Here is a 21,013-nt window from a genome sequence, read left to right on the forward strand (position 1 = left end):
TTCAGTTGCAAAACAGTTTTACACGCTCGTTGTGTGTTTTGAGGTGCAGGTAGCCCACGGAGCTCAAATCTGACCCTTCGCGTAGTCTTCCAGATACTCTACCAGTCTCTGGACATTCTCGAGCGGCACCGCATTGTAATTGCTTGCTCGGATGCCGCCGACGCTACGATGGCCCTTGAGGCCCTGCAGAAGGCGTTTTTCCGCGCCCGCCAGAAATTCCTTCTCCTTGTCCGCATCTCCACCGTAGACGCGGAAGCACACATTCATTCGACTGCGCACAGACTTGTGCGGCACCACCTGATAGACATTGGGATACTTATCCAGTGCTTCGTAGAGCAGCGCGGCCTTGCGGTTGGCGATCTCCTCCTGTCCACTGATCCTGGCGTCGCCAAAAGTTTTCACGAGATGCGCGACGACTTGGCCAGCGATCCAGAGGTTGAAGATGGGCAACGTGTTATACAATGAATTGTTTTTAGCGGTGGTGGCCCAGTCAAGGATTATCGGACCGGGAAGGCCGCCGATGTTCAGCTTCTGCAGTACAGATGGGGGCGGGCTGGCTGTTTGAGGAGGGAGGAGATCTTTGCGGACAATCACGATGGTGATACCGGCGATGCCGATGTTCTTTTGCGCGCCACCCTGTTGCCCATTTGCATTAGCATGATTGTCTGAGATGCATGGACAGACTGGCTGCGAGGGGTTACTCACGAAGATGACAGCGAACTTGCTAACATCCACTTTACGGCTGAGGAAATTGGAGCTCATATCGGCCACGATCAATCGTTCGTCCTCTGGATTTTCATGGCCCTGGGGCTCCAATGATTTGGGAAATGCTGGAAACTCGACTCCATCGACGGTTTCGTTGTCGCAGTAGTACACAAATGCAGATCCCTTCCCGCCTTGCTTCCTTGTCGGAGTCAAGGACCAGGTGTCCTCGGGCGGAATGATGCCGAATTTCCCATGATTCGCCGTGCGCGCATCCACCGCGATGTTCACGTATTTGGCGCCCACCAGCCGAGTGGCTTCTTGCGCAGCTTTGAGCGACCACGACCCCGTCACCACATAGTCCAACTTCAGCTCCTCCTCCACCTCTTTCTGCAGTCTCTTCACCACGACCTCTTCCACACGGGCCTTGTCCTCCTCGCCATCGCCCCGCGACAGTGTCTGTCGAATCTCGGCTTCCGCTTTCCGCCGCCGTCTCTCCACCCACACTGCGACCAGATTCTGCACCACGGCACTGAATTCTCCCGATCCGCCGCCTTGTAGGAACAAAATCTCGTAGTTGTCTGGGATATCGAGCAGCGTGCTCAGGTCGCCTTTCGTTTGCGCCAGAATCTCATTTGCAGTCGACGACCGGTGTGAGATCTCACCGAGTCCAAGTCCGGTGTCATTGAAATTGACGAATGCCTTTGCGCCGGCTTCGAGGACGTGCGTCGGGAGCGGCGCGGGCCCGGCGCCAAAATAGGCGACTTCTTGTCGTGTGGGCATGCTGTTTTGAGGTTGCTTGTGCTGGTGACAACTTCCAAGTTTTTGCTTGGATGGAAAAAGTACCTTCGGATGGCGGGGCCAGAAAGTCTAGAATGGAGGGGTACAAGTGCAATGACAGGATTCAAGCGGCAGCAATACTATGGATGCGAATTGTACCAATCTCTACAATTGAATGAGGGTTCCGGTCGATCTCTGACTCTTAGAACTGAAATTGAGTCAACAACCAATTCATGGATGATGATGGATGTTTGCGCTCCGATAATTTGAACTTCAACCCTAACTTCTGCCACCCATGACTCATGCATGAAATCCGATCGTGGACCTGCCAAATGGATGGATGCCCAGCGCCCAATAGATTTGTTAAGAGGGATAATAATGCCGATTGTTCACTATTAGCGATAGTATGAATCTGGCTACTCCTCTGACTGCCTTGACTGGCCGAAAAGAAACTAACCGTGTTGGTTTGCAGTCGCAACTTCTAACCGCGGGAGACTTGGAGTTTCATGTCAACAAACCGGTTAGGAGCGAACGGAATTTGAGATTAACATGCATCGATCTCCCCCGCAGGCCCTGGAGTCCCCCCTGCCACGCCTCCGTCTGTTTCCCTTGTGCCGGGAGTAAGTTGCTGCTTCGATACTACTTAGTGATGAGTTCGTCCGTCGACCACCCCGCTGAAGCGGCGCGCTCACGGCCGGATCGATCCGAGCAGGGTGCTTTGATGGACTCTTTGCCTCTCGAACTTCTGCTTCAGATAGCGGCGCATCTAGATCCAGTAGACATTGTCCGAAGCCAGAGGGTGCGCATTGACCACTAGACGATTATCAAAGCCATCTTTCAATTCTCCTAACAGGAGCCGTCCCTAGGTCTCGAAGAGATGGCGTACAATTTTCTCGAGCGATTCAGTCTTAAAGCGTGCTTTGGTTCACGACCAAACACTTGAATTCCTTGGCCTGGACAGCAAGAGTGTAGCGGCCGACGACGCGATGGCATTTTTCCAATGGCGACATGGTTTGCAGTGTGCTCGGCCGGTTAAGAAGGTCTTTCTGCCCTGCTCAGAATCGGCGACAAGGATTGGGGACTTTTTGTACCATTCTCGACGATTATGCTACGGCATATGGGAAACTCACACCGTCGAGATGTTGGATCTTGAAACTGGTGCGAGATTGCGTTGGACCGACGAAGAATCAGTGAATGAACACCATAAACTCTGGTGCTTCTTTCTGTCAGATTGCTATCTTGTCATGATGTGGGAGGATGCGTATGAAGCCCTGCCCCTTTTCCGGATTCGCCTAACAGGAGCGCTGGCAGGCATTTCACAGCGTGGAATATACACACATTAGAGAGACGGACAATGGATCCTGGCTTTTTCCTTGACCCTGAGGAGGTTTGTCTCGAGAGAGACAAAGTGGTCATGTTCCAGAGGCTTACGTTCGAGGGCTCACCTCAACCTACCCCCATCTACATTTGGGATCTGAGCACGGATGATATCCAAGAAATTGGCAGTTTCTGCGAGTTGTGGTTATGGCATATGGACGTGGATGAGAATGTGCTTGTGACCTTCGAGATCGACTGGGACAAGTACTATCCGCCCGAGGTGCAGCAGACCAAGTGGACGTTGACGGGACGCCTTCTCGACAGGAAACATTTTCACCTACCGCCGCCGGGTCGTCGTGTGGACGAGGTAGGGTTCCCACCAGGAGGATTATCCCCTAACCATCGCACCTTTGGCCATAAGACAGTAACCCAGCTATTCTCCCGAACGGATGACAAGTTCACGATGATGGACCTGATGTACGACTACGCCATCGACAAGCTCAGCCTCCGATGGAACGACGAGGCCCTGCCCATCGAGACGACAGACTCCACAGAATTTTGCGAGCTCATCATCCCACACATGATCACCCCCTACATAACCTATCAATGGATTCACCATCTTAACCGCTTCGATATCTGCAACGCCGCCGACGGCACCATAACATTGCATCCGTACCAGCTGGATATCCGGGAAGTTAGAACTTGTGACAAAGTTATTCCAAACTCCCGACCTCGAGCGAGATTCGGTACCGAGCTGTCCGAGCAACCTCGCATGCTACCTTTAGGTGACCGTGAGGTCTTTGCCCTGGTTAGCTATGACGGCATTCAGCTCTGGTTCTTCAATCCAAATTTCGTCCCCAATGTTCCAGGTACAATGCCATTCCGTGCAATGGAGGAAACTGGTTGAATGCACGCATTGGTTAGTATCAACTCATTCATTTGGATCGATACTGAAGTTACTCGTACGTTGGGAACAATTTCAATATATGAAGTGCTTTCTGATCCGCTGCTGATTATTTCCTCTTTTATTGAGATACGAGTAACAATTTGGGACTGAATGTAGTCTTCCATGCCAAGGCACGTCAACAACATGCGACATCGGAGTCGGGCCGAGGTCTCGACGTATGAACAGAGTAACTTACATAACTACTCATAATTTAACTAAACCATACTGTACTCCGTACGGACTACGGAGTACTCCGTAGTTACACTCCGTAATACTCCGTATTTCGATCCTCTATAATCAGTCACGTGATACCTGTGACTCCGATCCTCCGATCCCGGAGCTGTTTGCGGTGTTTGCATTTAGGTGATAGGAATCAGACGCATTTTCATTCGTCAGATCTTGGGATTTTGTCAAGTTCATCCCCAGGACAAATTCCAGGGATTGTGCCGTAATATGATAGTGAGCGCTCCAGTCGAAACTTCCTGAGAGAGTAGACACTCAAAGATTCTAGTCCAGGGCCATTCGGTCACTTCCCCGGCGGGTGACGCTGAACCAGCGCTCCCTGCGCACCGCAGCCCAGTTGCGAGCGTTCTCTTCGACGAACAATTTCCTCGCGCAAGATGTCTTTCAAACTCAGTTGGAGGACGCGCGCGCCAGCGCGATCTTCGCGTCCATGAAAAACGCCGCAGTGCCGCAGACCTTGACAGAGAAGATTGTTCAGCAGTATTCCGTCGGGCTGCCCAAGGGCAAGTTTGTCAAGTCCGGGGACTACGTGACCATATCGCCATACAGATGCATGACGCACGACAACTCATGGCCCGTGGCTCTGAAGTTCATGTCCATTGGCGCCTCGAAATTGCATGACCCGAAACAGGTGGTTATGACTCTTGACCACGACGTCCAGAATAAGTCGGAGAAGAATCTGCAGAAATACCGCCAGATCGAGGAGTTCGCGAAGCTCCATGGCGTCGAGTTCTACCCAGCAGGCCGAGGCATTGGGCACCAGATCATGGTGGAAGAGGGTTATGCTTGGCCGGGCACATTGGTAGTGGCTTCGGACAGCCACAGTAACATGTATGGCGGAGTGGGCTGTCTTGGGACTCCTATCGTCCGGACGGATGGTGCCAGTATCTGGGCAACGGGGAAGACCTGGTGGCAGATACCTCCGGTGGCCAAAGTTACCTTTACCGGTGTCCTGCCCGAAGGTGTAACAGGCAAGGATGTGATCGTTGCTTTGTGTGGTCTGTTCGACAAGGACGACGTTTTGAATCATGCTATCGAATTCACGGGCTCCCCAGAGACGATGCGCAGTCTCAAAGTGGATGATCGTCTAACGATCGCCAACATGACGACAGAGTGGGGTGCGCTCTCAGGCCTGTTCCCCATCGACGACGTACTCAAGGAGTGGCTCCGAGAGAAGGCTGCAGCGGCGGCCGCAGGCCCGGCCGATCAATCGTACAAGAGCCTCATGGCGCAGCATTTCACGCATGAGCGCTTGGAGAAGCTGTTCGAGAATCCGCTGTCTGCTGACAAGGACGCCAAATACGCCAAGGAGCTCTTCCTCGACCTTTCGACATTGTCTCCCTACGTCTCCGGGCCAAACTCAGTGAAGGTTGCCACGCCGCTGAGCGAGCTACAGGCACAGAAGATCAAGGTCGACAAGGCATATCTGGTGTCGTGCACAAACTCGCGTGCATCTGACATTGCAGCTGCGGCCAATGTTTTCCGCGAAGCGGCAAAGAAGAACAACGGCCAGGTTCCCAAGATCGCCGAGGGAGTGAAGTTCTACATCGCAGCCGCGTCTCTCCCCGAACAACAAGTCGCCGAGAAATCCGGGGACTGGCAGATCCTGCTCGAAGCAGGTGCCGAAGCTCTACCGGCAGGGTGCGGTCCTTGCATCGGACTCGGAACGGGGCTGCTAGAACCAGGCGAGGTTGGCATCAGCGCGTCGAACCGCAACTTCAAGGGCCGCATGGGTAGCACAGATGCGAAGGCGTATTTGGGAAGCCCTGAGGTTGTTGCGGCGAGCGCGCTGAGCGGATACATCAGCGGGCCCGGGCGGTACCAGAAGCCCGAGAATTGGACTGGAGTTGTGCGGGGTGAAGGTGACGGTATCAAAGACGAAAACCGCATGTTGACTCCCGAGCAACAACTGTCTAAGATCATTGGTGACCTGGACAGTATCATCGAGGAGAGCGAAAAGAAGCTGGGCTCCGATGCCACCACCGGCGAGGAGGAACCCCACACCGAGGTCTATCCCGGCTTCCCCGAGCGGATCTCCGGGGAAATCGTCTTCTGCGACGCGGACAACATCAACACTGATGGCATCTATCCGGGGAAGTACACCTACCAAGACAACGTGTCGAAAGAGACGATGGCGGAGGTGTGCATGTCGAACTACGATCCTTCCTTTTCATCGATCGCCAAGGAAGGTGACATCTTGGTAGCGGGTTTCAATTTCGGCTGCGGCAGCTCGCGCGAACAAGCTGCGACGGCGATCCTGGCAAAGAAGATCCCGTTGGTTGTTTCGGGTAGTTTCGGTAACATCTTCTCCCGCAACAGCATCAACAACGCCCTCATGGGGTTGGAAGTCCCTCGTTTGATTGAACGGCTCCGGGAGACATTTAGGGCCCCGGGCAAAGGAAAAGCCCTCACTCGCCGCACCGGGTGGACGCTGACTTGGGATGTTCGGCGCAGCCGGATTGAGGTCCAGGAAGGTGAAGGAGGTAAGAAATGGACGCACCGTGTTGGAGAGTTGCCGCCAAATGTACAAGAAATTATTGCCAAAGGAGGACTGGAGAATTGGGTGAAGGATACGATTTCGACATGAGACTGTTCATTTCTCTGTCCATAGCATTAGGTTATAATGTTTATAGACCATTTTTTAGGTTTCGGTGTTTGGACTGTATACTAACGTTTCTTTTCATACAATTGACCATATGCCATTATCAATTGCGACAATGATACTAGTTAATCACTTTCGTTGACAAATGTTGCCAGATGTGGAAAAGGCATGGGAAAAAGGTCACAAAAAAAAAAGAAATGGCGACACCAGTCGGATTCGAACCGACGCCTCCGAAGAGAATAGATTTCTAATCTATCGCCTTAGACCGCTCGGCCATAGTGTCTCCGATCAGCAGCCCCGCCCCTCTTAATGTTCTATCAAGCTTTATGGTCTTCTTAGGCAGATATTGCCTCGTCTAGGGCTCTAAGCGGCCGAGAAGCCTGAGCTGCCTGCTTCCGCTTGTCGATTTGATCGGCGGGACTACGGTATTGCAGCTCCAAGTTGTACACATAAAACCTACATTACGGGGTCGGTCAGGGTCGGGTAGAAAAGTAGAGCATCGAATACGTACGGCGAGTATTCATTTCGCTCTGGCCCCGACTTCATATCATCTCCTTGGAGCTCTTCCGCGACTGCTCTGGCCTTCCCGTCCGTCGGCATCCTCGTCTTCGCTGTCATCCATGAATCCCTCCTCCAAATCACGGCTTAACCGCACTTGGTTATCACTGGCACTCCTTCGCCTCTCCAGCGCCTCCCTTCGCGAAGGATCCAGATCCATACCCACCATGTTCTCGCCCTCCTCCTCGTAGATGCTGACCGCATCGTGGGGGTTGTTCGCTCGTCGTCGCCACGTCGATGGAAGAAACAGGCGCATCAGCGCATCAGCCATTCGTTCCCGCAAGGAAGAGGTATGTATGGAGAGCCTGTCCAATGGCAGATACTGCGAGTAGCGTTGGTGATATCGCTTGAAGAACGGGATGATCACATAGCCAAAGAGGAGGTAGACGGCGAGGGAGAAGAGCGCAGGAAAGGTTAGGGTCTGCGAGGAAAACGGTTATATGCATTAGAATCGGAACGCTACTTCGTACTTTGATAGTACCCAAAAGGGAGGCGGGGAATTCTCGTTGCAAAGTCCCAACCTTGACTGTTTCCAGAGATGAACCCATCTTCCAGCTGCGGCTCTATGATGATGGTTTGCAAGCCATGAATGAAACCCAGTTCAATCCCTGATGAGGCCCCAAAGGCACACTCCGGCCAGTTTGTTAGGATTAACGATTTGTACCGGAGACCGATAGAGAAAATCGAACTACTTCACTCGGAAAACGACACTCCACGGAGAGATTTTCATCGAGGATGGATGCCGCAGATGAACGTAGCGAATTGCCATTATATCCTTCGATCAAGGAGTCGATCAATCAATCGGATTGCTGCGACAGAACGATTGTTGGATCAGTTCCAAGTGAACCAATGATTGATTGAATCCGGCATTTGTCAGCGGCACGAGATTGTATCAGAACGGTAAATTATACACACCGCCTCCTTTTTATAGATTGCTGAAGGGCCCTTCCGAGCCCTCTTGAGGACCGAAGGCGAAGGCTGGATTGAATCATACACATAACTAGTATGAGCACTGTCAGCGACTTAGCAAGTCACTCCAGCTGCATTGACTTGTTGCCGAAATTGAACCGATCATCGGCACACATGGACCTGTGTCCCTGTGCAGAAAGGCTTCTGGCCCCTGTCTTCAGTGCGCAAATCTGACTGGTTGGATGCAAGCGGCCTGGCGTGTGCGAGACTCTGGCTATTCCCGACTAAGAATAGATTCACGACAGTCTTCCCCCATTCTCCCTTGGATCGATGATTCTCAGGGACTGAACTCTCAGCAATCGTAATCATATCACATCGTCCAGAACTCGCACCCCGACGGAGACGATCGCACACTGTAGTTCCTCCGAGAAACGTTATCGCAATTCGCTCTCTTCCCCCCCTGGCACACCCCGGGTATCACCTCGAATCGCCCTCTCCCTCGACCAACCTCTCCAAATATTGATGTGCGACCAGCCGCGCTGATATTGCGTTTGTGTGAGCTGTTTCGAAACGGGCTTGCCGAGCGACGAAGACCGTCGTTCCGTTCATGATTCGCTGACCTGCTTTCGAATCTGAATCTCATCAAACCTGCCAACTCGCCGGGCCGGACGTCGCTCGATCCCCGTCCGATATCATCGCACGCTTGATCTTCCCCCGGCGTTTCCAGTGGAGCATCCCGCCGCTAATGCTTTCCCTTCATGAGATTCCACGACCAACATGCCCACCTCAGCACCAAGCTCGGATAAATCGAGACAGAGTTCTGGCGGCAAATCGTTTTTCGGGAGGAAACTCCATAAAGAGAGACCACCGAGCGATGACCGACAAGATGGCCATGGGAGTGCGGTAGCCCATGGGCAGGATAGCCCCAATGCCTACCGGAGCCCCCGCCACTCCAGAATCGGATCTGCAGGCTACATCGAGCCCGAAGACTATCAAGCCCTGAACCACATGGCGGGAGTCATTACCTCGATTCCCTTCGAAAACATGCCTTCCGATCCCAAATCTCCGGTTCCGGTCGATTATCTTTCCAGGGCGGAGCCAACTGCCTGGCGGGAACCGTCGCCAAGCCATCTGGCCAAGAGCGGTGGAGATTTCCATCAGTATCCCGTCTGGGATCCTAAAAATGTCCACAATGGATACGGCCACTTGAACGGGCCCCGGCCATCGTCCCATGCGTCCAATGTTACTATGACATGCAGTTCAACCGGTGATCGCGGCCCAAGATACCAGCAATGGGGCCGGCCTGGCAGCTCTGCCGCAAACACAGGCTTCAGCTATACTTCATCTTCAACAACCGGAGACTCATCAAACTCCCGCCTCTCTATGGACCAATCCAGTGTCTATTCTTCACAATCGTCTGCTACCCGCTATTCTTACCTTTCCGATAGCAATTCCTCGCGCACCGTCGTCTATTCCCACCATCCCGGTTCAAATATGACCCCATCCTCATCGCCGACGCCGCTGAATCCGACCGAGTACTTGACAAGGCCAAAAGATGATCGTGTCGTCGATCAGCTCTTCCTCGAGTTGATGCACAAGCGCGGCTGGCAAAATCTGCCAGAACAGGCGAAGCGGCAGATGCTGGCATACCCTGCAGCGAAAAAATGGACCTTGGTTCATCAGGATCGACTCACTGAGCTCAAAGGAGAACAAAGACGCAAGAATGCGAAGTTGGCGCATGGTGATGGGCCAAGCAGCATCCTGGACCGCGCAGAGGAGGAGGGCACTCCGGAGTGGTATGTGAAGAAGATCATGGACGACACCATCACATCCAAGCAATTGGGCAGTCTGAGCGTCAGTCTGCGGACTCAGCCAATCAGGTATGCTACCTTTCACTTTAAGCAACACCGGCATCATGTTGACCGTTTCCAGCTGGGTCAAGGACTTTGTCGAGGCACAAGGTCAAATCGCCCTGACCAATGTACTTTTGAAAATCAACCGGCGAAAGACGTCCGGCCCGTCTTCCTCTAATTCTTCCGCCGAGAAAGATCTTGAACGAGAATACGACATCGTAAAATGTCTGAAAACGTTAATGAACAACAAATACGGCGCCGACGACGCATTGGCTCATCAGCAGATCATCGTGGCCCTTGTTAGCTCCCTCCTATCGCCTCGTTTGCAGACCCGAAAAATAGTCAGCGAGGTGCTCACCTTCCTGTGCCACTGGGGGGATGGCCAAGGGCACCAGAAAGTGCTGCAAGCCATGGACCAGGTTAAGCATCATCAGGGCGAAACGGGACGCTTCGATGCTTGGATGCGGATCGTTGAAGTCACCATCGATGGCCGTGGGAAGATGGGCAGTCTGGTTGGGGCGAGCGAGGAGTATCGAAGCGGTGGAATCGGCATGGAAAACATGCTCATGGAATACGCCGTGGCTACGCTCATCCTCGTCAATATGCTGATCGATGCGCCACAAGATGACCTCCAACTGCGCTGCCATATCCGCGCTCAATTCATATCATGTGGCATCAAGCGCCTTCTCACGAAAATGGAAGGCTTTCAGTATGAGGTCATTGACAAGCAGATCGAGCGCTTCCGAGAGAATGAAGCTATTGACTACGAGGACCTCCTTCAACGCGAAGCAAGCAGCTCAAAGGACGGGATCGAAGGTGATGTGAAAGAGTTGAGCGATCCGCTTCAGATTGCGGATGCACTCGCTTCCAAGGTTCGTGGCACCCGAATGGAAGACTACTTCCTCTCGGTGATGCAGCATCTGCTGCTTATTCGGGAGAACTCTGGTGGAGATAGCCTCCGGATGTTCCAGCTCGTGGATGCCATGCTCAACTACGTTGCCATGGACCGCCGACTGCCAGATCTTGATCTTCGCCAGGGCTTGACCTTCACCGTGCAGAGCCTCCTAGACAGATTACACACGGACGCGGAGGCTCGACGGGCATACGATGAGGCTCTTGAAGCCCGTCAAATCGCCGAGGCAGCCATTGCGGAGAGGGACGAGCTGAGAGCACAAATCGAGCTCGGCGCGGATGGGTTGGTCAAGAAGCTACAAAAACAGGTTGAGGAGCAGGCACTTGTCATTGAGAGGCAGAATCGTCAGAATGAAGCCCTCAAGGCGGAATTGAATGATGTCCATCGCCTGCGAGCCCAGGAACTGCAGCGTAATGAGCTCGAGACTCGGGAACTGTACCTGATGCTTCGAGACGCGCAGGATATAGCCGCCTCTCATGCGAAGAAGTCAGCGGAGAACAAGCTTGGCGAGAATGACCCCTCTCTTATGAGAGGCATTCTCGATCGCGAAAAACTGTTGGAGCGGCTGGAGCGTCAGTTGGAGCGGACAAAGACTCAGTTCAAACTCGAAGGCAAAGTTTGGAATGTGGACGGGCCATCCGACCGGTTGCGAGAGCTGCGAGAGCAAATGGAAGGCATCGGATCTGCAGAGGAGTTCGAACAGACCGCCAGTCGTACGCTAACCGCCAGTACACTCGGATCAGTTATGAGGAAGAAGACCTCAACAGCCGAGCCCGAGAAAGAAATGCCTAAGCCGGCAGCCCCTGAGTCTAAGTTCGAGCCGACTCGTATGAATCCTCTGCAAGCCACCGGCTTGTTGAGCGAGATAGCAGCCAAAGTTAACAAGTACGTCGATGACGATGAAAAAGAAGAGGAAGAGAAACAAGTAGCAGAGGATGCGGAAGCAGAGAAGGCAGAGGCCTCTAAAGCGGAAGAGGAAGCAAAGGCAGAAGAGCCGGAAGCGGAGAAAGCGGATGCAGAGAAAGCAGGCGCAGAGAACGCAGAGGAAAAGAAAGCAGAAGAGAGAACAGAGGAAGAGAAGGTAGATGCCGAAGAAACCAAGAAAGAAGACGCTGCTGCCGTTCCACCACCACCTCCTCCGCCGCCGCCACCACCACCACCGCCGCCGCCAATGTCCGCTGGCGTTCCACCACCTCCACCACCCCCTCCGCCCCCTCCGCCCATGTCTGGTGGCATTCCACCTCCTCCGCCCCCTCCGCCCATGTCTGGTGGCATCCCGCCCCCTCCGCCCCCTCCGCCCATGTCATCTGGCGGTCCGGTACCACCACCGCCTCCTGGTCCCCCTGGCCCACCGGTTTCTGGAGCATGGCGGGCGAACTATATGGCTGCCCAGAATTATGCACCTACACCTTCAGTAACCATGCCATCTATCCGACCAAAGAAGAAGCTGAAGAATCTACACTGGGAAAAGATTGACACTCCCCAGGTGACGGTGTGGGCAACCCGTACCCCGACGCATGAAGAAAAGGAGAAAAAGTACACGGAACTGGCCAAGAAGGGTGTCCTCGATGAGGTCGAACGTCTCTTTATGGCCAAGGAGACGAAGATCTTGGGCGGCGGGCCGTCAGCCAAGCAACGCAAAGACAAGAAGCAAATCATCTCCAACGACTTATCAAAGAATTTCCAGATTGCACTGGCCAAGTTCTCGCATGTGCCGGTTGATCAAGTGGTGCGCATGATCATCCAGTGTGACAATGAGATCTTGGACAACAATGTGGTCATGGACTTTTTGCAACGAGATGATTTGTGTAATATTCCTGAGAATACGGCCAAACTCATGGCGCCGTATGCAAAGGATTGGACGGTTCCCGATGCGGCAACGACTGAGCGAGAACAGGATATCAATGAGTTGACTCGCGAGGACCAGATCTATCTGCAAACCGCGTACGAGCTGCATCACTACTGGAAGTCTCGCATGCGTGCCCTCGCACTGACTCGGTCGTACGAGCCTGACTACGATTACCTATCGAGCAAGATCCAGGAGGTCGTGAAGGTGTGCGATTCCCTGCGAGACTCGGTCTCCCTCATGAATGTCCTGGGTCTTATTCTGGACATTGGCAACTACATGAACGATGCCAATAAACAGGCCCAAGGCTTCAAGCTGAGCTCGTTGGCGCGTCTGGGCATGGTCAAGGACGATAAGAACGAGACGACATTTGCCGATCTTGTCGAGCGGATTGTGCGCAATCAATATCCTGAGTGGGAAGGGTTCCAGGAGGAGATTGGCGGTGTTCTTAACGTCTATAAGGTGAATGTTGACCAGCTTCAACAAGACGCCAAGAAATACATTGAAACAATTCGAAACGTGCAAATGAGCTTGGATTCTGGCAATTTGAGCGACCCCAAGAAGTTTCATCCGCAGGATCGGGTGAGCCAAGTGGTGCAGCGATGCATGAAGGAGGCACGGCGCAAGGCGGAGCAGATGCAGATCTTTTTGGACGATCTGACCAAAACGTACGACGATATTATGACGTTCTATGGCGAAGACACTACGGACGAAAACGCACGCCGCGATTTCTTTTCCAAGCTGGCGAACTTTTTGATTGAGTGGAAGGTACTGTTCCCCCTCTTTTCTATTCTCCCCTTTTCGAAGCAGTGGAAGCTAACAAGAAGCAGAAATCAAGGGAGAAGAATATCGCGTTGGAGGAGGCCCGGAAACGGACAGAGGCTTCGCTGGCTCGCAAGCGAGCCGCCAACGCTGCCCTCGCCAATGGTGGGGCTGGCGACAGCAACGCTCAAGCAGCCAGCGGGGCGATGGATTCCTTGCTGGAGAAGCTTCGGGCGGCTGCGCCGCAGGCGCGAGATCAGCGCGATCGCCGTCGTCGTGCTCGGCTCAAAGAACGACATCAGATGCGGGTGGCCTCCGGACAAAAGATGCCCAACCTGCATGGCATGGGCGGCGATGGCTCAGAAGACAAAACCGCAGCATCGTCAGAAGACCGAGATGGCGACCGGCTCAGTGCGCAAGGCGAGACGGATACGGGATCGCGGGACGCACCCATCTCGGATGGAGAAGACATTGCCGACCGTGCGGCGAATCTGCTGCAAGGGTTGCGGAACAACACCGAAGACGACGAGGAGCGCGCACGGCGACGGCGCGAAAATGCCGAAGAGGAACGACGAGCACGGCGGCAAAGAATGCGGGCGCGCAGCGGAGTGGCGAGCGGTAGTAAGGACAGCGCCAACGGTTCTCTTGCTAAGGAGCCTACATCGCCCAAGGAGTCCAAGGACCACAAGGACGATCCGTCCCAGTCGCCGCCACCGCCGGCAACGACGGTCTCGACACCGGCGATCGTCGTGTCGGAGGATACTACCGAAGGAGCAACATGAGTTGTTTGTTAATGTACATAAATGTGATTTTCTGATGTATGCGCTGTGTACGCCCTGGTGTTGTCTTACGTGTATTCGATTGCATTGGAGCATATTTAGTACGTACGCACGTGGCACTTCTCTATATATAATTGATTCTTTTCCGGTCACACTGTTTGTGCATAACGAGGTCATGTCAGTTTACTCTTCCGCACTGTCAAACATGCTGGCAAGACCTCTGGCGCTTTGAAGTGGAAGGCTCGATGGGGTATTGCTTCTGAAGATTTGCATACACACAATCTGCCTACACAGTTCAGGCATTTTATTTGATGATGCACATGGACGCATGTCGTGTAACAACATCTTATTCTTCGAACTTGGATAGTCAAAATGCCATGGAGAGATATAGGGTGAGTTGGGCGTTAATCATATAGACCTCGTAATAATAATACAAATAGACACGTTCCAGAGTATTATCGACAGCTAATACAAGTATCTGCGTTCTATTCATAATAGGCAAAGCAGTATTTCATAATGTACAACGTTGGGAAGTTTTGAAACGGGCACGATGAACATGGAGCCATTTACTTCCGCACTGTACAGGTCGAGTCATCTCAGGAAGGCAGGGATCGGCTAGTTGGATGAGTCTATCGGGCATTATATATGGCGAATGAAGGAAAGATGAGAAAAAGCATGTAGACAGCCTCACTTGCCGACGCAGAACCTGTCCTATAATGTCAGCTTCAACATCAATTGGCAAGGCACCGTTGGGGATCAGGAGACGCACTTCTCAAAGACCACGCCCAGAACATCCTCAACATCGCCACCCTCACCGCGCCCGGTGATTCGCGCGAGAACATCTGCCGCGTACCGCAGATGTTCTGCCGCCGTTACAATATCCACATCTTCGCCTCCGTCCGCGATAGATGCATCAGCCAAGGGTCCTGCCTCTCCGCGCTGGGTCCCGCAGGGGTCCGCGCTGGATAAAAAGTCGTCGAGATGTTCCAAGCATCGCTGTAGGTTGGTGCTTTGCCGGTGCGTGACGCCCAACGAATCTTGCCAGTAGGATGTATCATGCTCTCCGTCCATGCCTTCCGGCGTCGCGATCTCCTTGAATGCGGACACCAGTCCCTGTAGGAATGCCTGGATGTTTCCTGGGTCCTCCTGTCGGGAGGATTCGTCCGCCGCTTCTTTACAGGAGATCGCATGGATCCGACTGGACGGGATGGTCGGGAAGAGATTCTGAATCTCCGTCATCAAGCTCCTCGTAGCGGCCTCATTGGAAACCAGGTCGGTCTTGTTGACGGCCACGACAATGTACTTGCCCGCCTCCAGACACTTGTGAACGGCCTCAACCACCTCCGACTCCACGGCCAGCCGCGGCCCGTTGGCAGATTCCTCCACAGAGAACACGGCAACCACCACGTCCGACTCCAGAGCGCGAGCTTTGGCTCGGCGGATGCCCTCCTGCTCCACCGCACCGACAACGCTCTTCTTCCCTCCTCCGCCGGAAGACCTCAGACCCGCCATGTCACCCAGCTTGCAATACCACCCTCCCAGGTCAATTCCAACATCAACGATGTCCCGAGTCGTGCCCGCCTCGGTGCTGACAATCGCGGCTTCCTTACCCACGACGCGGTTCAGTAGTGAACTCTTCCCAGCGTTCGGGGCGCCCAGCAACGCGACCCGCAGACCGTTCCGGAGAAGCTCGCCCTTGGACGCATTCCGCACGTGCAGCCATATCTTCCGCCGCAGATCCCGCACCTGCTCCGCAACGGAGGCCATCAGCTCCCGTGGCGACTCGTCAAAGTGCTGGTCTTCCGAGAAATCAATCAATGCCTCCAACTCGCCGCGTGCATACAGCAGCGCCTGCCGCCACGACTCGTACCGTTTCGAAAGCGCATCACTGCTTCCACGAACCGCTATACGCCGCTGCTGCTCCGTCTCCGCAGCGAGTGTATGTCCCAGAGCCTCAATCTGCGGCAGATCAAGCCGGGCATTTAAAAACGCTCGCCGGGTGAACTCGCCCGGCTCAGCATACCGTACGACGGAATCCGCTGTGCTGCACTTAGCCAGCGCGCTCAGCACTGCCTGGACAATGGCCGGACCGCCGTGCACGTGCAACTCCAGGACATCCTCCCCCGTCACCGTCCGCGGCGAGGGAAAGTAGAGAACCAGGGCGCCAGCATCGAGAATGGAGTCTTCCGACGCCGTCGATGCCTGCGGGTCGTGTAATCGCCGCAATGCCGCCGTGCGGGGTTTGGGTAGCGGTGCGCGAGGGCACAGGGCTCGATAGATACGAAGGCACGCGGGCCCCGAGATTCGAATCACAGATATCGCGGCACGGCCGGGTGCACTCGAAAGAGCGTAGATGGTCGATTCTTCTTCTCCCAGGTCCGGCGTCGTCAGGGTCGACGACGGTCGAAGGCTGCTCGCAAAGTATCGAGAATTCACATGGCCACCCAGCACGCGCGTTGGAGACACATTGAAGGGTAAACTCAACATGTCATGTTGTCGTTTAGTATTGATATTGATCCCGCCAATTCTGCGGGTATACACCCGTGACCGGAACGGGATTATGGTTCTCCGCATGCGCACAACGATGCAGAAGACAATCGGCCAAATCAACTTGCAATTCATTTAAACCATCAACTGCCTTAACAGCAGTCGGACTGTCGGACGAACTACCTAGCGCTTAGTCAGCATCTCAGCATGTACTTCACGGCTTCACGGACGACTCCTACTCCTGCGTTCAGCGCTCAATGTCTGTCAAGTCTTTCATCTTGTGCGATGAACACACATTCAGATTCTTCTTTGTTAAGCTAATGTCTAGTCCGACAATTGTGAAGCCTTAAATAAGTAGGTAGTAGTAGTCAGACACGTCCAGCTGGTCAGGCTCAGAGAAAGAAGTAAGTACTAAGGCTCATAACTGTGGTCCTACAGACATCCCCATTCTTCTCTTCACCACACATCTATGGAGGGAGGAACGTCAATGTCGATAGTGCCACAGCGATGAGCCCTACCTTATTCGTCTGAGCTCGTTCGGCCCTCTCTTTTCCCTAACCCTTGAAGTCGACCCTCCTCGTGGATAACTTAGAATTCTTAGTCTTCCTGTGGTTTGTTGTGTGTTTTCTACTAACTAGTAGTCATCGAGTTGCTTGTCCAGAGGTTATCATGATCCCTATCATAGTCTTCTTCTTAAACAAGCACGTCAGGTTCCATGGCTGTACCTTTGAATGACCTTCTGAAAATCAGATTGATCCAAGTTGCAAAAAAGAGCTAGCTGCATGGCATTGCACTGCCTTTCGGAGCCTCGAACAACAAGTCCTTGCTTGAACAGACTGTCCGCTTCAATTCATGTCCACAACCCTACAAGTATATACAGGATCCATGCAAAACGTTCTTTACCGCTGGCCATAAGCCTTGGTGGCGTACTGACCCTTGTGCACGATCAGGTCCTCCGGACGGTAGTCGTGGCGGCCGCTGAAGTAGCTCTCCAAAATGCTCTTGACACCGTTGGCGTAACGCACCTGAGCGTCGATCGAGGTACCGGACATGTGCGGCACCGTGGCGTTGCCGCCGCCCCAAGGGTGCTCGACGTAGCGAAGCGGGTGGTCCTTGGGCGCCGGCTGTGGGAACCAAACATCACCACCGTATCCACGCAGGTGGCCGCTCTTCACCGCCTCGGCGACGTCCTCCTTGACGACGATGGCGCCTCGAGCAGTGTTGACAAGCCACGAGCCCTCCTTCATCTTGGAGATCAGGTCCTTGTTGAACATCCCGCGAGTCTTCTCGTGCAAGGGGCAGTTGATAGTAACCACGTCGCACTGCGAGACGAGCTCCTCGAGGGTATCTACCCGGCGGCACCCAATCTCCTTCTCCTTTTCAGGGGAGAGTGGCTGATAGTCGTAGTACAACAGCTCCTTGCAGTCGAATGGCTTGAGACGACGGAGCACACGCTCTCCGATTCGGCCGACACCGACAGTGCCGACAACCTTGTTCTCCAGATCGTATTCGTTCTTTGCCACAGCAGCGACGTTCCAGTCACCGTTGCGGATCTGGTCGTGAGCAGGCACGAAGTTACGGACCAGGGCCAGGATGGTCATCACGACATGCTCGGCGACGGAGACAACGTTGGAGCCAGTCACCTCGGCAACAGTGATACCGCCATTGGTCTTGTTGGCCGCATTCAAGTCCACATGGTCAGAACCGATACCGGCAGTGACGGCCAGCTTCAAATTCTTTGCTTTGGCCAAGCGCTCCGCCGTGAGGTAACCAGGGTGGAAACTGTGGCAGAATGCTTAGCAAAGAGGCTTTCAAAGCTACCGGAGGGAAACAAGAGGAGCCTTACGGTGTGGTAATGATAACTTCGGCATCCACGAGCTCCTTCTCAAACACCGAGTCCGGACCTTCCTTATCCGAGGTCGTCACAAGGGTATGACCCTGCTCCTCGATCCACTTGCGAAGACCAAGCTCGTTCTCTGTCGTGCCCAACAAGCCGGGCTGCTGCTTGGCGTGTTCGCCGCCCTAAAGTACCTGTTTAGCCTCGCCCAAAGTCTCACGGTTGCGAGGGATACTCACATCATACAAGCACATCAATACCTTGCCCTGTCGATTGGCAGTAGCGGTTAGCATCCGTATTTGAGACGGGCCCGAGGACCGTGAGATCCCCGGCCGAGCCGCTAGAACAGAGGCAGCAGGACGCTGCAGAGAGCGAGAGAGGGAACGCAGGAATACCATGATGATTGACTCGACCCAATGAACCAACTGATCACAGTCGAAGAAGGGAGAAGTTCGTGCTTTAAGTACTCGACAGGAAGCCGGGTTGTATTGCTGAGTCAGGCAAGTTAGCGACGGTCCCTCGCCATGGGAGGAAGGTGCAGCTGGGGAGATGAAGCTGGCATGCGGGGAAGGCGCCCTGGCCGGCACGTTGCCCGGCCCGAGGGGGGGAAGGAGCGAAGATTTGCACAGAAGAGAACCACCAGAGCTCAGACAGACTTACCTAAGCTCAGCGATATACAAGACCGGCTCGTTCTGCAGTGAGAGAGAATCGAAACCTCAGAGTTTGCCTTCCTCTCAGCAGGCTTCCAGGTCATTTTTATACCTTGCACACTCCGGGATTCGGACCTTTTTTTCGGACCCTGTTTGGTTGCAAAGCGACAAGCCCTCTACGGCTCCGTACTCCCAGCTGATGCCCTTCCGCAGGGCCGATACGACCCCTCCTGTCACTCGGCAAAACCGTTTACGACTGCTGCAACCAGCCATTCCCATTGGCATCGGCCCACCGAGAGAGGACAGTCTAGATGTGTTCGCCCCGCAGTGCCCGCACTGGTTGATCCTGCGCCATGGGTGTTCTTGCAGAGCCACGCTTCGATGATGGAGCTGTCAACTGCTCGATTAGGTAATTAAGTCCCTTCCAGTGATCAGCCCTTGCAGGGGATCGCGAGATACGACCACAGAGCATCGACATGCGGAGAGTCACCAACGATAGGCTCGTTTGCACCGCCTTTTTTTTTTTTCTTCAAGTTGTGAGCAGTCAGGGTCCTCAGCCATGAGGTCAGCAGCTCCACAGGCGTATGCTTACTCTGGGCGAGCTTCCCCTCACACTAGTCCCGATCTGGCTAGAACGCTTACGTGAGGGGAAACCTGGTGAGGGGAAGCTCAAAGTCGGCCAGAGATATGGTATATTCAAGAAGGGTCATACCACGGCGGATAAAAGATGGCTGTCATACAAATTGGCCCAATGCTCATGGGACTTGGGTCTATGATTCCATTTTCACGGCTTCCGGTCATTCGCTGTGATCAGCCGAGATGCCGATGTCGGCCGTTTCTTTCCCTGAAACCTTCCCAAGCGGAGAGCCGACGGAGAGCCGATCAGTCTAACCGTGGTGGGCGTATCGGACGGCCCGCGAGGGGGAATTGGAGAAGATCAGATCTGGTTTGTAACAAAAACGGACACAATTTCCAGTGACGAGGGGCTGCAGAGGCGTAGTGTTTCCAAGAGCGGGTATCCCGTCCATCTGAGCCGGCGCCGGGAGAAACAGTCCACACATGATCACCGTTGTCTTGACTCGGCCTGGAATATGCCACAGATTCACGGACCTTGTACAGCGTGAACTGCGACCTTATATTCGGGGACGACAGGTCAGTTGAGTCCGCGAAGGGCAACGAGCACAACACCGGCGCAGTTGCAATACAGCAAGGTTAAGGCGCATGCGCGATTTGTCCGGCATCTACCCGGAATTCGGCATGACCGGGATCTGACCAGGGTAGCGCCCACAAGGTTGTAACGGGTTACGGTGGAATGGTTCGCCTTCGCAACGCGTTGCCGCATTCGCCGAATGGATTCAACGTGCGGGATGGAATTGTGGGAAAAAAACGCTTTCCCCGCATTCATCGCATGCCAATCTCTAACATGGCAGTGATTTTGGCAAATTGAACAGTGGTTCATTGGGAGCAGATCTCTTCTCTTCTGCGGACTAATCAAACCCTGATTCGCCGCGGAGATTCATCATTCGTAAAATATCACGGCACACCCGTCGACAAGGGCCTTCGCAACCTGCACATCGAGAGCTACGACGGAGTGGGATTCAACGAAGGGCGCAACTACCTACAGTACCTCATAGTTCTCGATCAAAGAACAATCTGAAGATTCGCAACAGGGGAGGTGGCTTATCGATTGACCAAACCGCGTTGGTTGGGCCAGGTTCTGGCATCAGAAGGGTTCAGGGTCGGTGGGTTGGAGGCGTTGGAGAAGGGAAGCGGACATTGATCCATCGGAAGGATGACAAATCGGTTTCCCCTGCTTTCCAGGTGGTTTG

The 21,013-nt window shown here is 53.9% G+C and overlaps 7 protein-coding genes and 1 non-coding gene across 8 annotated transcripts; 3 read left to right on the top strand and 5 right to left on the bottom strand.

Annotated features, from left to right (window-relative positions):
- Positions 1-63: 63 nt before the first annotated feature.
- VTN31DRAFT_6907 (uncharacterized protein) lies at positions 64-1,485 on the bottom strand (the record flags this gene model as incomplete). The annotated part of the gene is made up of 2 exons (XM_069407569.1): positions 64-636; positions 706-1,485. 2 exons carry the CDS (start codon positions 1,483-1,485, stop codon positions 64-66), a joined length of 1,353 nt encoding a protein of 450 aa, XP_069258210.1.
- Positions 1,486-1,784: 299 nt separating this feature from the next.
- Positions 1,785-3,706, top strand: VTN31DRAFT_6908 (uncharacterized protein; the record flags this gene model as incomplete). Its single annotated transcript, XM_069407570.1, has 4 exons — positions 1,785-1,886; positions 1,955-2,281; positions 2,349-2,743; positions 2,794-3,706. 4 exons carry the CDS (start codon positions 1,785-1,787, stop codon positions 3,704-3,706), a joined length of 1,737 nt encoding a protein of 578 aa, XP_069258211.1.
- A 492-nt stretch (positions 3,707-4,198) lies between these two features.
- VTN31DRAFT_6909 (uncharacterized protein) lies at positions 4,199-6,575 on the top strand (the record flags this gene model as incomplete). Its single annotated transcript, XM_069407571.1, has 2 exons — positions 4,199-4,204; positions 4,257-6,575. 2 exons carry the CDS (start codon positions 4,199-4,201, stop codon positions 6,573-6,575), a joined length of 2,325 nt encoding a protein of 774 aa, XP_069258212.1.
- Positions 6,576-6,791: 216 nt separating this feature from the next.
- On the bottom strand, positions 6,792-6,873 carry VTN31DRAFT_t82. Its single transcript has one exon. It is a non-coding gene; the product is annotated as a tRNA-Ser (tRNA).
- A 264-nt stretch (positions 6,874-7,137) lies between these two features.
- Positions 7,138-7,696, bottom strand: VTN31DRAFT_6910 (uncharacterized protein; the record flags this gene model as incomplete). Its single annotated transcript, XM_069407573.1, has 2 exons — positions 7,138-7,569; positions 7,670-7,696. The coding sequence occupies 2 exons, from the start codon at positions 7,694-7,696 to the stop codon at positions 7,138-7,140; spliced, it is 459 nt and encodes a 152-aa protein (XP_069258213.1).
- Positions 7,697-8,834: 1,138 nt separating this feature from the next.
- VTN31DRAFT_6911 (uncharacterized protein) lies at positions 8,835-14,213 on the top strand (the record flags this gene model as incomplete). Its single annotated transcript, XM_069407574.1, has 3 exons — positions 8,835-9,937; positions 9,990-13,437; positions 13,500-14,213. The coding sequence occupies 3 exons, from the start codon at positions 8,835-8,837 to the stop codon at positions 14,211-14,213; spliced, it is 5,265 nt and encodes a 1,754-aa protein (XP_069258214.1).
- Positions 14,214-14,897: 684 nt separating this feature from the next.
- On the bottom strand, positions 14,898-16,697 carry VTN31DRAFT_6912 (uncharacterized protein; the record flags this gene model as incomplete). The annotated part of the gene is made up of 2 exons (XM_069407575.1): positions 14,898-14,916; positions 14,980-16,697. The coding sequence occupies 2 exons, from the start codon at positions 16,695-16,697 to the stop codon at positions 14,898-14,900; spliced, it is 1,737 nt and encodes a 578-aa protein (XP_069258215.1).
- An 899-nt stretch (positions 16,698-17,596) lies between these two features.
- Positions 17,597-18,932, bottom strand: VTN31DRAFT_6913 (uncharacterized protein; the record flags this gene model as incomplete). The annotated part of the gene is made up of 4 exons (XM_069407576.1): positions 17,597-18,479; positions 18,544-18,719; positions 18,774-18,800; positions 18,930-18,932. The coding sequence occupies 4 exons, from the start codon at positions 18,930-18,932 to the stop codon at positions 17,597-17,599; spliced, it is 1,089 nt and encodes a 362-aa protein (XP_069258216.1).
- Positions 18,933-21,013: the final 2,081 nt, after the last annotated feature.

The sequence above is a fragment of the Thermomyces dupontii genome, assembly GCF_041956625.1.
Source record: "Thermomyces dupontii strain NRRL 2155 unplaced genomic scaffold VTN31scaffold_8, whole genome shotgun sequence".
Taxonomy (NCBI): Eukaryota; Fungi; Ascomycota; class Eurotiomycetes; order Eurotiales; family Trichocomaceae; genus Thermomyces; species Thermomyces dupontii.